The sequence below is a fragment of the Talpa occidentalis genome, unplaced genomic scaffold (assembly GCF_014898055.3).
Source record: "Talpa occidentalis isolate TD23 unplaced genomic scaffold, MPIMG_talOcc4v2.1 talOcc4.4, whole genome shotgun sequence".
Taxonomy (NCBI): Eukaryota; Metazoa; Chordata; class Mammalia; order Eulipotyphla; family Talpidae; genus Talpa; species Talpa occidentalis.
This window is the reverse complement of record NW_023604295.1, coordinates 80,032,898-80,047,004: the sequence shown is the minus strand read 5'-3', so window position 1 is coordinate 80,047,004 and position 14,107 is coordinate 80,032,898. Positions and strand designations below refer to the sequence as shown.

At 35.0% G+C, this 14,107-nt stretch overlaps 1 protein-coding gene across 1 annotated transcript in view; it reads right to left on the bottom strand.

Moving 5' to 3' along the window:
* The window catches only part of WDR49 (WD repeat domain 49), a 180,291-nt gene that overhangs the window by 137,060 nt on the left and 29,124 nt on the right, over positions 1-14,107 (bottom strand). Inside the window, exon 3 of the mRNA XM_054701116.1 lies at positions 1,411-1,851. Coding sequence (XP_054557091.1) covers positions 1,411-1,851 — 441 coding nt within the window. The remainder of the gene's footprint in view (positions 1-1,410; positions 1,852-14,107) is intronic.

Below are 14,107 nucleotides of genomic sequence, written 5' to 3'. Positions count from 1 at the left end.
GTGGAGGCACAGCTGAAAGATTAGCTGTAAATTGGGAAGGTTAAAGGAGGATATTGGTTCTTTTCATTATTGGTATTATATGATTTTATTTATCTGGGTTACATTTTTTTCTTTTCCATATGTGTACATATTCCTCTCACCCTCTACCAAACCACCTGTGCCAATAGCCCACCTGCTCCCTCTCCTACCCTTGCCCCTCCTCCATGTTCCCTCTGGCAATCATTAAATCATTAAGCCCCAGATTTATTCCTGTTATTTTTTGCCTATGTATATTTTCTGGTTATTTATAATTGACAGATGAGTGAAACTATCTGATAGCTTTCACTTTCTGACTTAGTTCACTTAAAATATAGATATTGGTTGTGGGGTAAATGATTGTCAGGTTTTTCTGCCCTTCTACCATGGATCCCTGCAGTCCTGAATGCATGCCTGAATGAGGGCACCTGGAGTGGGGTGTGAGCATATATAAGTGGGTACACTTGGGATGAGAGACTGGGCTCATATAGGGTGGCATTAGGGGACACCAGCGGAACAGAACCGCAAGGAGAAGAAGCGAGAGAGCGAAACGGAACCAGAAAGAGAAGGAGACCACGAGAGAACTTCAGAGAGCACAGGAAGAGTGAAGACTTGTTGAGCGCTGGGAGGCCTGCCAGCAACCCTGCCTGCCATGTACCTGGCAGAATCGCAATAAAACCTGAAAAAGTCACTGAGGGCTCCAGGACTCCTCCTTCACCCGCCTGCTCAGATCATAGAGATCCTGCTCGGTGCCTTCCCCATTACATTGGTTCTTAAAATTATCTTTACCTGTATATGAGTTTAAATTTTTTCATAGTAGTTCATAGCATTTTTTATCTGCTGATATAAAATACGAAGAATATGGATTCTTTAAGCTACAGCTTTCCCTCACAAGTTTATTTTCTCACAGTATGTTATCTTGCTTATAGATACAGTTATATGAAGCTACCTGGACTGTGTGGGCCTTACCTATCAGAACTAAGAAACTAAAGAGGACAGTGATCAAAATCAAAGACTCAGTTTCCAGTAATTGCAGTGAGCTGAGCCATGCACTGTTACAGTCTCTCAACTATGCATATAGGCCCATGGCCCTGTTATAATCTGTAGATTGGTGAAGGTCTTATCAGCTAGAAATGCAGCATGGCCACATTTAGGGCACAGCCAAGAATTTGAGTTATTATCAGTGGGGTTATTTATAAGAACCATGAAAGAACAGTTTGGGAGATCAACCAGCTCACATTGTTGCACATGAATTTATTCCAACTCCAATGAGTGGCAAAGAGGAATAATGCAGCACCTGTCACTGCTAGTGTTCTACTTCATATTGATCAGGAGCCGTCTCTCACCTCCTTCCCCCCTTTATAAGGAATACATTTATTTATAAAGACTTTGTACCTTGTTAACATTTTCCAGAGAAACCAGACTTGTCACCCACAGGTGCTTAAGCTTGATGGCATCTGAAGTTATGGGAAATGATTCTTGTAGCTTTAAATTCTCTCCCCAGATTCCTAATAAACCTTCCTTACTAATGGTCAGATAACGACCTGAACTTTTCAAGAAAATAACTTTTTGAATGGTGTCCTTGTGTTTCACTGGGAGGAATTCGAGGTCTTTCCACTCAGGAACCACAGTTGCCTTTGCTCGTTCATCTTTCTCATAAAGTGCTAACAGCATAAATGAAGTCAGCTTGTCCCAATTAATGAAGCCATCTTGGGCCACATCCACTTTGTCAAAGAGCTCCCCATAATTTTCTTTTGTGCCCCAACCAACAATCTCTGGCATCCTCTGCATAAACTCTTCTCTGGACATAGAAATGGATTGTCTTGGCTCTATAGCCTAGAAATGAGAATAAAAACAAGACAACAATGAAAACATAAGTACCAAGGCATTGTACCACTCCCAAAGAAGATCCTTGTTAGTGCAAAGATGTAAAGAAAAAAATGTCTTTCATTTTATAACAGTCGCACTTAAGAAATTTTGTCTTGGGAGGAAATAATTGATATCTCAATCATAAATGTCCTTGTATATGGAAGAGAGGATCAGGAAAGACATTTAATGTTATGATAGAAGCAGAAGTCAGAGTGGTACAGGCAAGGAAACAGATTTTCCCTTAGAGCTTCATGAAAATACATTGAGTTTAGTCTTTAAAATCCATTTTGGACTTCTGACTTGTAGTATAAGATAAAAAATGAGCATGTTTTAAGCTATTAATTTGTTACAGCATCAATAAGAAAATAACAGAATAGTTTGTAGAATGTGGGTGAATCCCTGAAGTTTAGCATAACCATTAAAATTATACTACAGTGAACTTTAACCTAAGGATAAGAAGTCCACATCTCTAAGCACACCATTATAAGGACAGCAAAACCATATATATTTGAATTTTGTTATTACTGGTAGTTATGTTTCATAGTCTGAAAATATTAAATTGGCAAATACTGAAATTTTGCTCCTAAAAGGCCCAGGTTTCGGGCCTCCCTGGTGGTGCAACGGGTTGAGCACAGTGCTATGAAGCTGTCTGCAGCCTCTGCAGCGTAGGTTCAGGTCCCGGATGGCCAGGGAGATACCCAAATGGTGCAGCAGATACCCAAATGGTGCAGCAGTCTCGCCCACTGCTCCCCTCAGCCATCTGCCTGTTCTGCTCCCCACTCTGTCTCTGGTGAATCCTCTCACCCACCCCCTACACCTCTGGCCTGTACCCCAGTTCTTGCATAAATAAATAAATCTTTAAAAAAAGGCTTAGGTTTCCACAAACTTTTTTGACAACACTTTCACCAACTAATCAATATGTAATTTTATGTGTGTTTCTGTTGACTTTACTTAATATATATTGTTAATTAACAGTGAAGTCATTGGCAATAATGCTATAATGTTTATATGAACACAATTTATCTAACACATCACAGCCTTCGTGCACTTAGGAATACTAGTCTCCTACACCACTATACTTGGGAGACATTTTTTTTTTTTTTTTTTTTTTTTTAAATATTAAATTTTATTTTTATATTCCCCCATACAATTGCAAACGCCCCATTCTGACCCCAATCCTTCCCCTCCCGCCCCCACCCCCCAAAAAGTGTCTCTGGTTCATAGTTTTTTGTTGATTTTGATTTTCACTTTCTTATATTCATTTTCCTGGTCCCTTATTTAAGTTTTCTAGATTCCTGCTATGAGTGAGACCATCCGGTATTTTTCTTTTTCTTTTTGGCTTATTTCGCTGAGCATGATCTCTTCCAGTGCCATCCATGTTGCTGCAAATTGCATGTGTTTATCTTTTTTGAATGCTGAGTAATATTCCATGGTATATATGTACCACATCTTCTTGATCCAGTCATCTATTTTTGGGCATTTGGGTTGTTTCCAAAGCTTAGCTATTGTAAACAGTGCTGCTATAAACATAGGAGTGCAGGTGCTCTTTGGAATTGATGTTTCTGTGTCCTTTGGGTAAATACCTAGGAGTGGAATTGCTGGATCATATGGAAGCTCTATGTTTAGTAGTTGGGAGACATTTTAAACAGTGAAATCACAAAAAAAATAAAAAAGTAAATACTTTGGCACTAAGTGGACTACAATAAGGAAATTGCTTAAATTAGAGAGCTGGAATAAGAAGGCAGTGTCATTTTGTTTGACCTCAGCCTGGAATGTGTATATTGGTAATTATTTGCCACTCTGCACTTTAATGTGAATATCCGACCATGAAAATCCCACAGGTATTATATTGGAGTTACAAATACATTTTAATATATAGGTACATTTACAAATATGAAATCAGTGAAAAATGAGGATAAACTACTTCAAATAGGTATGTATCTTAATACTAATAGTCTGTGTAGTTTGGTGAGAATCATGATGAGAGAATCAAATTTTCCCATATCTTAGAGTCAAGAGCCAGGGTTCACAGCAGGCACTGGGATGCAGTATAATCCTGCAATTGTAGTTTTAGTTTCTTTAGCTATAAAATGAAGATAGCAATAGAAAGAAATTTTGAGGATTAATTGAGGATTAATTTACATGTGAGTAGATGAAAAGGCATTTGACAAAATCCAAAACACATTCATGATAAAAAATTTCAGGAAACAATAACAGAGGGAAACTTCCTCCATTTTATACAAAACAACTACAAAAAAAAAAAAACACAACATACAATTAACATGCTTTAACGGTGAGAAACACAAAGCTTTCCCACTAAGTTAAAAAGTATGTCTCCTCTCACCATTCCTTTTCAACATCATACTAGTAGCTTCACCTAATGCAATAAGGGAAAAAAAAAAAGGAAATAAAAGGTATAAAGTTTGACAAGGAAGAAATATACTGCCTTAATTCACAGATGACATGACCCTCTATGTATATAATCTGAATGAACTGACAAAACCTTTAATAATTTATTGTAGCAAGATTACAGAATACAGTGTTAGAATATAAAAGCCAATCAGAACCTTCCTGGTGTTGCAAGGGGTTAAGATGCAATCTATGAAGCTATCCGCAGTCTCTGCAGCACAAGTTCGATCCCCGGCCAGGGAGAAACCCACATAGAGTGGCAGACCTCTCCTGACTTGCCTGCTGCTCCCCTCAGCAGTGTATTTCAGTCAGTCTGCCTGTTCTGTTCCCCACTCTGTCTCTGGTGAATTCTCTCAACCCCCACACCTCTGGCCTGTACCCCATTTCTTGTATGCGTAAATGAATAAATCATTTTAAAAATGCCAATCACTTTCCTTATAACAGCAATAAATAGTGGAATTTGATACTAAAACTGCAATATCATTTATATTATCATAAACAAAACTTAAATATTTAAGTATAAATTGGAGAATATATGTACGTGATCAATATGAGGAAAACTATACAATTCTGAACAATGATATAAAGAAAAAATAATAAAAATTCCATATTCAGATATAGTAAGACTCAATGTGATCAGTCTCACTTCTTCGTAAAATAATCTACATATTCTATGCAATTCCAATCAGAACCTCTGCAAATTATTTTGTAGATATCAATAAACTGATTCTAAAATTTTTATGGAATGGCAAAGATGCAATATTGAAAGATAAGAGCAAAGTTGGAGAATTGACTCCATCAGACTTCAAGACTTTTAAAGTACAGCAGCCAAAACAATGTGGTATAGGCATACAAATAGGCAAAGAGAGCAATAAAAACTAGAGTTCAGAAATAGACCTGCATAAATAGTCAATTTTGACAAAGGAGAAAAAGACAAATAGAGAAAAGATGATATATTCAACTAAGGGTACGGAATGACTAGACGTCCACATGCCTAAAGCAAAATGAATTTAGACACAGACTTTACACTCTTTACAAAAATTAACTCAAAATGAAGCACAAGCCTGTACATAAACAAAAAGTTACAGAAGATAACATAAAAACAAACTTAGATGACTTTGAGTTTGATGATGGCTTTTTAGATGCAGCACCAGAGACATGATCCATAAAAGAATTCATAATCTAGACTTCCACATAAATAACAATATCTGCTCTGCAAAATGCAATGTTAAAAGATTAAGAAACAAGCCATAGGTTTGGAGAAAATATTTTTGAAAAGATATATCCAATTTGGGCCTCCCCTGGTGGCGCAGCGGTTGAGGGCTGGGCTGCGAAGCTGCCTGCAGCTCTGCAGTGCCGGTTCCATCCCTGGCCAACGGCGAGGGTCCCACATGGCACGCAGACCTCTCCTGCCGCCCGCTGCTCCCCTCAGCAGTGTATTTCATCAGTCTGACTGTTCTGCTCCCCGTTCTGGCTCTGGTGAATCCTCTCACCCTCCCACACTTCTGACTGTACCCAGAGCATGTATAAATAAATAAATAAATCTTAAAAAAAAAAAAAAGATATATCCAATTTAAAACAAAAACCTCTTGTTCTAAATATACAACAAATACTTTAAAATCAACAATAAGAAAACAATCCAATTAAAAATAAAAACAAAGTCATTAATAAACATCTTACCAAAGAAGATGTATTGACAATGAATAAGTCTATGATATCCTTACACACTTAAAGGGGCCAAAATCGGAAACACTGACAACAGCAAAACAAATGTTGACAAGGATGTACTAGAATAGCAACTTTTGTACTTTGCCCATGTGAATGCAAAATCACACAACCACTTTTGAAGACAGATTGATGGTTTCTGACAAAACTAAATATGTTCTCACTATGTCCAACAATTGCACTGTTATTTATTCAAAGGAGCTGAAAGCTTATATCCACATAAAAGCCTACATTGAATGTTTACAGCAGCTTTATTCATAATCACCAACAATTGGAAATAAGTAAGATGTCCTTCAGTATGTGAATGGATAAATACATGTGGTTTAACCAGAGAATAAGCTATTATTCAATATTAAAAAGAAATTAGCTATCAAGTCATGAAAAGACATGAAAGAACTAAAAATGCATATTATTAAGTAAAAGAAGCCAATATGAACAGACTAAATATGGCATGATTTCAACTACATGACATTTTGGAAAAAGCAAAACTATCAAGACAACATAAAGATTTTCATTGGTTTCCAGGGATTAGAGGGACAGGAGACAGATGAATAGGCAGAGCAATGACACTACTTTGTATGATACTATAATATACATATTACAATACATTTGTCCAAATAGAATGTACAAGACTAAGAGTGAACTCTAATGTAAACTGTGGACCTTGGTTGATTATGATGTTATCAATTGCAACAAATGTTCCACTATAGCGGGGGACCTTGATAATGGGGATGGTTGTATATGTGTGGAAGCAGAGGGTATATATAAATCCACTTAATTTTGCTGTAAAACTAAAATGACAACCTACATCTCAAGAGGTATGAATTTATACTCTTAATTCATATACAATGTTGTAAACCATGTTATCTCAATAAAACAATACAATTTTTAAACTGTAATGTGTTAATAAGAAAGGATTAACTGAATTATGTGCAGGAACTCAATGATCAAGTATTTGTTAGATGTTAACCCAGTCTTTTAATTAATTAAAACAAATTTCTGCAAAATAATTGGTATATAGCCCTTTGACCTACTCATAAGTCCACCATACTTATCTTTGTTAAATCATTTTTATCTGAAAAGTTTACACAAATGGAAATTTTTCAGTGACCCAGATTTTAAATGTAGAAAAATAAATCTGATCCTAAAACACTCCATCTGAGTCAAAACTGCAGTCTTTCAGAAAGCTAAGTCAATGTTGAACTTTAATTTTAGACTACAACATAATGACATCAATTAACCTCATATCTATGTGATTATCCCATTAATTAGAAAGCACTTTAAAGTTGAATCTCAGAACATTTTTCCTATGTGCCATTAATTTATTTTTATTTCTAGAACAAGAAACTGTTCTGACTGATACATGCCATAATTTCTTTTTTATATTCTAGTACATGGACTTGCAAATAGAACATTTTTTTCCTCCAAAGTAACATAAACAATCAACTTCCTAATTTTATTTACATTGATAAAACCAATATGCAGTGGGAGATCATTTGAGAAATAATCCAAATTTATGAAAGCTGACAGTAATTTGCAATTGTGTGACATGCCTGATAGATTTTTGTTTTAAGTTTGAAAATAAAACCATGTTTTTGCCATACCGCTGGTTAAATTTTTGGAATGTGCTATTACTAAAAGATCTTAACTTGTTTCAAAAGCAGTGTACTTTTATCAGTATGTGGTCTATATGTATCATTCTATTATATGCGAGATTTAACAAATTAGTTAATGTACACCTGAAACTTATATAGTGTTGCAATGCAATTTTGCTTCAAATAAACAAATAGTCCCTTTAGGAAAATTAATAATTAAATTAATGTACAATAAATTATGTTTTCTTTTATACATTAACTTTTATGCATTAACTTTTACCAAACGATTAATTCTCATCTTGTAGGGGCTCCCACTTGTGTTCTGGAGTATAATTCATTTATTCATTCCATATATTTTATATTTTGCAAGGTTTCATTGGGAGATTATGTGATTCCATAGTTAGAGCTCTATTATGATGTGCCAATGCAGGTTCACCAATTGTAACAAATGTCCTTCTCTGATGTGGGATGTTAATATGGGAGAGACTATGAATGTGTGAAGATTGGAGGTATATGGGTAATCTATATACTTTCCCCTTAATTTTGTAGTGAACCTCAGCCTCAGTTATTGTACCTTTAAGTAGAAACAGTAACTAACTTTTAGCTATTTTCGGTTGTTAACTTAATGTGTATATATAGCATAGGGGATACATTTATGTAAGTATAGAACTTTTTTATTCTTTTTTTAAAAACATTTATTTCACTTGTAAAAGAGCTGTGATACAGGCCAGAGGCGCGGGAGGGTAAGAGAACTCTCCAGAGACAGAGTGGGGAGCAGAACAGTCAGATGTACCAAAGACACTACTGAGGGAAGCAGCGGGTGAGATAGGAGAGGTCTGCCACATCATGTGGGTATCTCTGTGGCTGGCCAGGAATGAACCCTCACTGCAGAGGTTGAGGACAACTTCACAGTGCTGCGCTCAACCTGCAATAATAAAATGCATAGAAGAAAACGTTTGTGATAATTTCCATAATATCAACTTTATAGATATTTTTGTCAATTCAACCCCTATGGCAAGGGAGTTAAAAACAAAAATAAACAATTGGGATTACTTTAAATTTAAAGGTATCTATGCAGCAAAAGAAAATACAAGATGATTAATGGACACCCTACCGAATGAGAGAAAATATTTAAACAATAAATAACTGGTGAGATTACTGTCTAAGATACATAAAAATACATATGATTCAACAAGAAAAAAACATATAACACAATCAACAACCAGCAGCAGATTTGAACAGACAATTCATTAAATAGGAAATCCAGAAGACCAAAAGAAATGAAAAAAATGTTCATCATCACTTCTAATAAAAGTGATACTGAGTAAACCTACAATGAGATACCACAAAACACCTGTGAGAATGGCAATATTAAAAAATAATAATAATGCTGGAAAGAACACAGAGAAAAAGGAGCCCTATTATAATGTTGTTGAGAAAGTGAACTGGTGAAACCATTGTGGAAAGCAATGTTACACTTATCAGTTTAGTATATAATTAAAATATAAAATAAAGAATACAGATGAATAGTTAGATGAACTCACACATCGAGTAAGATCTGGAAGAATCCCTAGTGAAGGAGCTTCTATTCCCATTGAATTGAGATTCACCAACCCAACACCTCCAACCTGGAAGCTCTCTGAACTCAACCCATTATTTGGGGATTTTTATAGGGGCACTGACCATTACATAGGTATAATCAATCATAAACTCCAGCTCCTGCTCCTCACACTTTCCTGGAAGATAATGGAGAAGATTTTTCCATCTTCTAATCATGATCCTTTGGGGGATAGCCCCCATCCTAAAACTATGCTGGAGTCCAGCAAGATTCACCTCATTAAAGCAAAACACACTCCTATCAGTCAGAAATCCCAATGAATTTATAGGATCCCTATGCTAGCAATGGAGCAACGACCTATACACACACACACACACACACACACACACACACATATATATGTGTATATAGATATATAGATATACATATCATACATGGATATACAGGCATACATGTATGCATACATATAATAAAACTACCATGATTCTTACATACATACATACATACATACATACATACGCACACACATGCATATATTTCTATACTTCACAGTGACCATCCAAATATCATTGAAAGAGGCCACAAGTAAAACTAAACCCAAAATCTTAGTAACACTGTGATCTTGGACTTCTAGCCTCTAGAACTGAGAGAAAATAAATTTCTGTTGTTTAAGCCACCCAAACTATAATATTTTGTTATGGCAGTGGTAGAAAAATCATTCAATCTGATGATAGATAGATAGATAGATAGATAGATAGATAGATAGATAGATAGATAGATAATCTTTTTCACTCTCTTACACACATGAAAAACATTTCATAACCTAATCAAATATACAGAGTATCCATTAAGGAAAAAAAGTAGAGAACTGAACAAATGTTTTAAATGGGCAATTCAGAGAAGAATAAGTCAAATGCCAATAAATCCAAAATTATCTACCTGCATTGTAACCTCCTTTTGCTGCCTCTCCTCTATTAACCAAGCTCTTTACATCTACTCTTCTGCAAATGATGGCCCATCCCTCCCTCCCTCATTAGACCTAAAACAAGTGCTTAGACATCATTTTGTGCTAAGTAACCATTGGTAACCATGTAATGGGGTTCCAAAATGGAGAGAAAACTGGTTTTAAAGTAATTCAAGAAAAATTACACACACAAAAAAAAGACTAGCTCTGGGTAGTAAAAGAGAAAACTGTTCATCAAACCATGAAAAAAGTTGTAATCATATGGTGATTTACATATGTAAGTCAGTTATTTTTTCAACTTTGCATAAATATATCTAACCAAAAATTAGAAAGCTTTGATACCTGGGATGCAGACAAACATATTTTCATACTGTTGGTGACATTGTCAGTTAGTGAACACAATTTGGCAATGCGTTTTTAGTCACAAGCTCTAAGGAATAAGTCAAAACATGGAAAACAACATGTGTGAGGTAATGTTTACAATTATACTTATGACAGCAAAATATTGAAATTCTGCAAGTGAGCAAAATTAATGGAATCATCACATCAATTGCAGGACATTTGTTTAAGGGAATACAATAGAATTACCCAAAGTGCACATACTTATATCAAATATCAATATAATTAGTATCAAAATACATAAGTTAAGGTATAAAATTACATATGCACGATGATTATAACTACAAGCACATGCAAAGAAAGACTAGAATGTAAAAAAAAAGAATTGGTTTTGGAGTTAATTTTGACTTCCTTTCGCTTTACTTCAAACTTATAAGAGCTTTGTATTTGACATTTCTTTTTTTTTTTATCAAGGTAAAATTAATTTACAACATTGTTTGTGATTTAGAGATATAGGGTCAACCCATTCAGATGTTCTTTCCCCTACTACTGCTCCTCCCCATCTGGTGGTCTCAGTTCTACAGTCAGATTTCTAGGGTTTGATATGGCTTTATCTCACTCTCTGTTTTGTTTCCTTCTATTACAAATTAAAGTGAAGGATCCAGTATTTTCTTTCTCCTGCTGAATTATTTCACTTAGCAAAATTCCCCCAGTTTCATCCATATATTGTCCCAAATGTCAGATCAGTATTCCAGTAGGGAATGAATCAGTCTACATTCTCACCAACAGTGTAAAGGGTTCCTTTTTTTGATTTATAGATGATGAATTGTGCTTGTATCCCTAGAATAAATCCCATTTGGGTGGTGTGTTATCTATTTAACGTATTATTGAATTTAGCTTGCTAAGATTTTGTTCGGGAATTTCACATCTAATGATATGTTCATTAGGGAAATTGATCTGTGGTTTGTTTGTTTTTTTATTGTGTGTGAATCTTTGGTATTTGGGTGATTTTGATCTCATGAACTGTGTCTGCACATATTCTCTCTTTCTCAATGTTTTGGAAGAGGTTGAGAAAGATAGTTATTAGTTGTTTTTTGAAGTTTTGGTAGAACTCAGTATTGAAGCCATCGTGTCCTGGACTTTTGTTTTATAAGAGATTTTTTTATTATTATTTCAATGTCCTTGCTTCTACTTGCTCTGTTTAGGTTTTTGATTTCTTCCTTTTGCAGTCTCAGATTGTTGTATATTTCTAAGAATTTGTCCATCTCATCTAGGTTATTCAATTTACTGGCATACAAATATTCATGCTATTCTGTTATGATTCTCTCAATTTTTGAAGTGTCTATTGTAACTTCCTTTTCATACTTTTATTCTATTTATTTGAGCTTTTTTTCCTCCACCCCTTTGTGTGGTCTATTTTATTTGGTCTATTTTATTTATTTTTCAGAAAACAACTCTTGGTTTCACTAACATTTTGGGATGTCTTTTAAATTTCTTTTTTATTTAGGGACAAGGAAAAAGACTAATTATAATAAAGAAAAAATCAAAATCAACAAGAAACCATAAACCAGAGACACACTAAGGGGGGGGAGGAGAAGGGGGATTAGGACCAAAATAAGGGGGGTGGGTATTGTATGGGGAATATAACCAAAATGAAAATGCATACATTGTGCAAAAAATGAAAACTGATGTAAGAATTATATAAAATAAAATATTAAATAAATAAATAAATTTCTTCTTAATTTACTTTAGTTCTATTTTTTTAAAGATTTATTTATTTATTCATTTATACAAGAACTGGGGTACAGGCCAGATGCACGGGAGGGTGAGAGGATTCACCAGAGACAGAGCGGGGAACAGAACAGGCAGACTGACAAAATACACTGCTGAGGATGAGACAGGAGAGCAGTGGGTGAGACAGGAGAGGTCTGCCGCGCCATGTGGGACAGCTTCACAATGCTGTGCTCAACTGCCTGTGCCACCAGGGGAGGCCCCAGTTCTATTTTTTTTTTAATTCACATTTAATTCACATCCTTCTAATTTTCAGTACTGCTTGCACATCTTTCTCTAGTTCCATAAGTTGAGAAAGATGATTATTTGAGATTTTCCTTTTTTCTTAATGTCTGTCATTATTGCTACATACTTGCCTCTTCATACTACTTTTGCTGTGCCCCATAAATTAAGGAAGTTTTTGTTATCATTATCTCTTTTCTCATGGAATTTTTTAATTTCTTTTTTGATTTCTTTATTAAGTAGCATGTTGTTCTACCATTAAATCTTTTGTCTATGGAAAGCTGAATGGAGGTCCTTCAATCTACTAAAAATGGAGCTACCATATGACCCAGCAATTCCACTCCTAGGGATCTACTCAAAGGACACAAAAACATTGATTCAAAAGAATACCTGTATCCATATGTTTATTGCAGCACTATTTATAATAGGCAAAACCTGGAAACAACCCAAATGCCCAAAAATAGATGACTGGATCAAAAAGATGTGGTACATATATACACACAATGGAATACTATTCAGTAATAAAAAAAAAAGATACACTCATGCCATTTGCAGCAACATGGATGGAGCTAGGAGGAATTATGTTCAATGAAATAAGTCAGAAGGAAAAAGAAAAATATAAGATGCTTTCACATATAGAGGGAATATAGGGAAAACAAATAAGACATCAGGAGAAAAAAAATGATAACAATACAAAACACAGCAAAGCAAAAACAAAAACAAACAGACAATTATAAACCAGAGACCTCCTGCAGGGGAGGAGGAGGGAGAGGAAATCAGAGGGGGTGAGGGAGGAGCACGGGGGACAGTGGTGATGCTGCATGGGAGAACTGGTGAAGGAAATTGTATGGGGAGTACACCTGAGGGGGTGGGGAAGCAAACATTGTTTAAAAATGAACAATGATGTAAAATATATATAAATTTAAAAAATAAAATAAAGAAATAAATCTTTTACCTGATTTCTTTTTGTGATTTATTTATAGTTTGATATCATTGTGGTCAGAAATGATGCTTGGTATGATTTTAATCTTCACGAATTTATCAATATTTACATTTTGTAATCCAATATGTAATCCCAATATGTAATCCATCCTTGAGAATGTCCCATGTGAACTTGAAAAGAATGTATGTTAAGATTTCTAGGGATGTCCAAATGCCCCAAAATAGATGACTGGATCAAGAAGATGTGGTACATATACACCATGGAATATTACTCAGCATTCAAAAAAGATAAACTCATGCCATTTGCAGCAACATGGATGGAACTGGAAGGGATCATGCTCAGCAAAATAAGCCAGAAAGAAAAAAGAAAAATACTGGTTGGTCTCACTCATAACAGCTATTTAGAAAACTTAAATAAGGGACCAGGAGAAAAGACTAATTATAATAAAGTAAAATTCAAAATCAACAAGCAACTATAAACCAGAGATACACTACAGTGGGGTAAGGAGGGAGTAGGATCAAAACAAGAGTAGTGAGAATTGTATGGGGACTATAACAAAGATGAAAAGATACACATTGTGCAAAAATGAAAAATGCTGCAAAAAATATATAAAATTTGAAAATTTGAAAAAAGATTTCTGGGGTTGTAATGCCTATGAATGTTTATTAGGCCCATGT